The sequence below is a fragment of the Lipotes vexillifer genome, unplaced genomic scaffold, assembly GCF_000442215.2.
Source record: "Lipotes vexillifer unplaced genomic scaffold, Lipotes_vexillifer_v1.1 scaffold382, whole genome shotgun sequence".
Classification (NCBI taxonomy): domain Eukaryota; kingdom Metazoa; phylum Chordata; class Mammalia; order Artiodactyla; family Lipotidae; genus Lipotes; species Lipotes vexillifer.
The window spans coordinates 7359891-7361735 of NW_006780611.1; the positions used below are offsets into that span (position 1 = coordinate 7359891).

General features: G+C 62.2%; 1 protein-coding gene across 1 annotated transcript in view; it reads right to left on the reverse strand.

Moving 5' to 3' along the window:
- Nucleotides 1–1372: 1372 nt before the first annotated feature.
- The window catches only part of SREBF2 (sterol regulatory element binding transcription factor 2), a 62052-nt gene continuing 61579 nt past the window's right edge, over nt 1373–1845 (reverse strand). The window contains exon 22 of the mRNA XM_007454096.1: nt 1373–1593. Within this exon, the coding sequence (XP_007454158.1) occupies nt 1373–1593 (221 nt within the window). The remainder of the gene's footprint in view (nt 1594–1845) is intronic.

A 1845-nucleotide genomic window follows, 5' to 3' on the forward strand; every position in this document is an offset into this window, starting at 1 on the left:
GGGGGGGGGGGGTGGGCAGGAGAGAAAAAGTGGGTGAGGTCCAAGCTGACTGTTCCAGCCTGCACTTGGCATCAGAGGAGCCCCTCCCTGCTGTGTGTACCCCCATCTGTGCTGGGGTCCCGGCCCACTTTCTGCCCCAACCAGCCTGAGCGGCTGAGAAGCACAGGGAGGGAGGGAGGGAGGGAGGGCAGCCCCTCTCAGCCTCCCAGCAGGCCCCGGGGTACCAGGCAGCCCTCGGGTCCCAGGAGAAATAGCCTCCGGATGGGCACCAAGCCAAGGGATCCAGAAAAGTGGGACCACTTTTCCTTCCAGGGCCCCCCACTCAAGGAAGGGGGCTTCATTCCTAGTGCCCACCTTGGGCAACACTGTGCCCACCCTGAAAAGGGGCTTGTCACTGGGGAGGGGTTGGGGGTCTGGTCCCTGCCACCCTGGCTTATTTTCAGGTCAAGAATTAGGGATAAAAACAGACTATGGAGGTAGGAGTTGGGGTGACAGGGAGCTGAGAACCCATGAAGGCCCCTGGTCCCCAGTCCTTAACGGGTGGCTTCATCTTTCCCAACCCCCTGGGACTAACCCAAGGTTGGGCTGACATCCCAGGGGGCGGGGGAGTGGGAAGGAACAGGACACTTAAATAAGATACCGTTTATTTTTTAAAAAATTAAAAAATTATGCCGACATTATTTCATCCATCCCCAGGTCTGCCCCCTACCTCCCACCCACCTCCCAAGGGCTGGGTTCCCTCCTTCCCTGGCTGTCCTGTGTAGTAAAGAGAAAACAATGGACTGGCTTTGTTAGGCACAGGGGAGGGGACGCAGACCCAGGGAGAGAAAGAAAGATGCCACAGCAACTTAGCCCTGCATCACGGCAACCCCAAGCACACTGATATAAAAACATTCGTATAAAAAGGGGGGGCGTGCTGGGCACAGTGCCAAGGGTGAAGCGCTCTGGTGCCCAGAGACCTAAGTCCCCCAGAGGGAAAGCCTGATAAAAAACAAGGAGGCAGGAAAAGGCGGGGAGAGATGTTCACAGGAGAGAGTGTCTTGGGAGGGCTGGAGGTGGGGCCAGGCAGCCTGGGAGCTCCCCCTGCCGCTTCCAAGTCAGGGTGCCCCCAATTCCTGCCCCACCCTGACTTTCCTCTCTCAGGCCCACTGGGGCCTGGACTGTGGGCATCTATCCACAGCAGCGTTAAGGGGCTCTGCCCAAGGGGCCCACTAGCCTGAGGTGGTCCAAAAGCCTCGGCAGGTGACAGCTCAGAAGCCACGGCTCATCCCACAGCTCCCAGAGGGAGGAGGGAGACTGGGAGGCAGAGGAGGAGGGAGAGAGAGACTGAGAGACAGAGGGAAGTGGTGGCCGAGGTGGGCAGAGCCGGGGGTCAGGAGGCGGCGATGGCAGTGCCGCCCCCCAGCTTGACAATCATCTGCTGGCAGTCGCTGCACGAGCGCCGGTCGCCCGCCTTCTCCAGGGTGCGGGCGGCCTCGGCCAGCAGCACCGCCCGCTGGCCCGGCGGGGAGAGGAAGGGGAGGGGCAGGTGGCGGCAGGCCAGCAGGATGGCGGCGGCCCGCTCTCGCTGGCCGGGCCAGGCGTCCGCCTCTCCTGTGGGAATGATGAGACACGCACTCGCTGAGATGAGAGCCCGCCAGGACGCAGGCGCTGTTCCCAGGGCTCGGTGTGAGCTGGTTTATTTAATCCTCACAGCCCCCAAGTGAGGGAGGTTCCAGCGCCCTGCCTAGTTCACAGAGATGAGCTGAACCCGCCGGTGCCACAGGCTATTACTCCGAGGCGGGGCCGAGGTGTGGCCCATCAGCGCAGCCGTCCCCGCCCCCTCCTCACTCGGGGGGGGGGGGG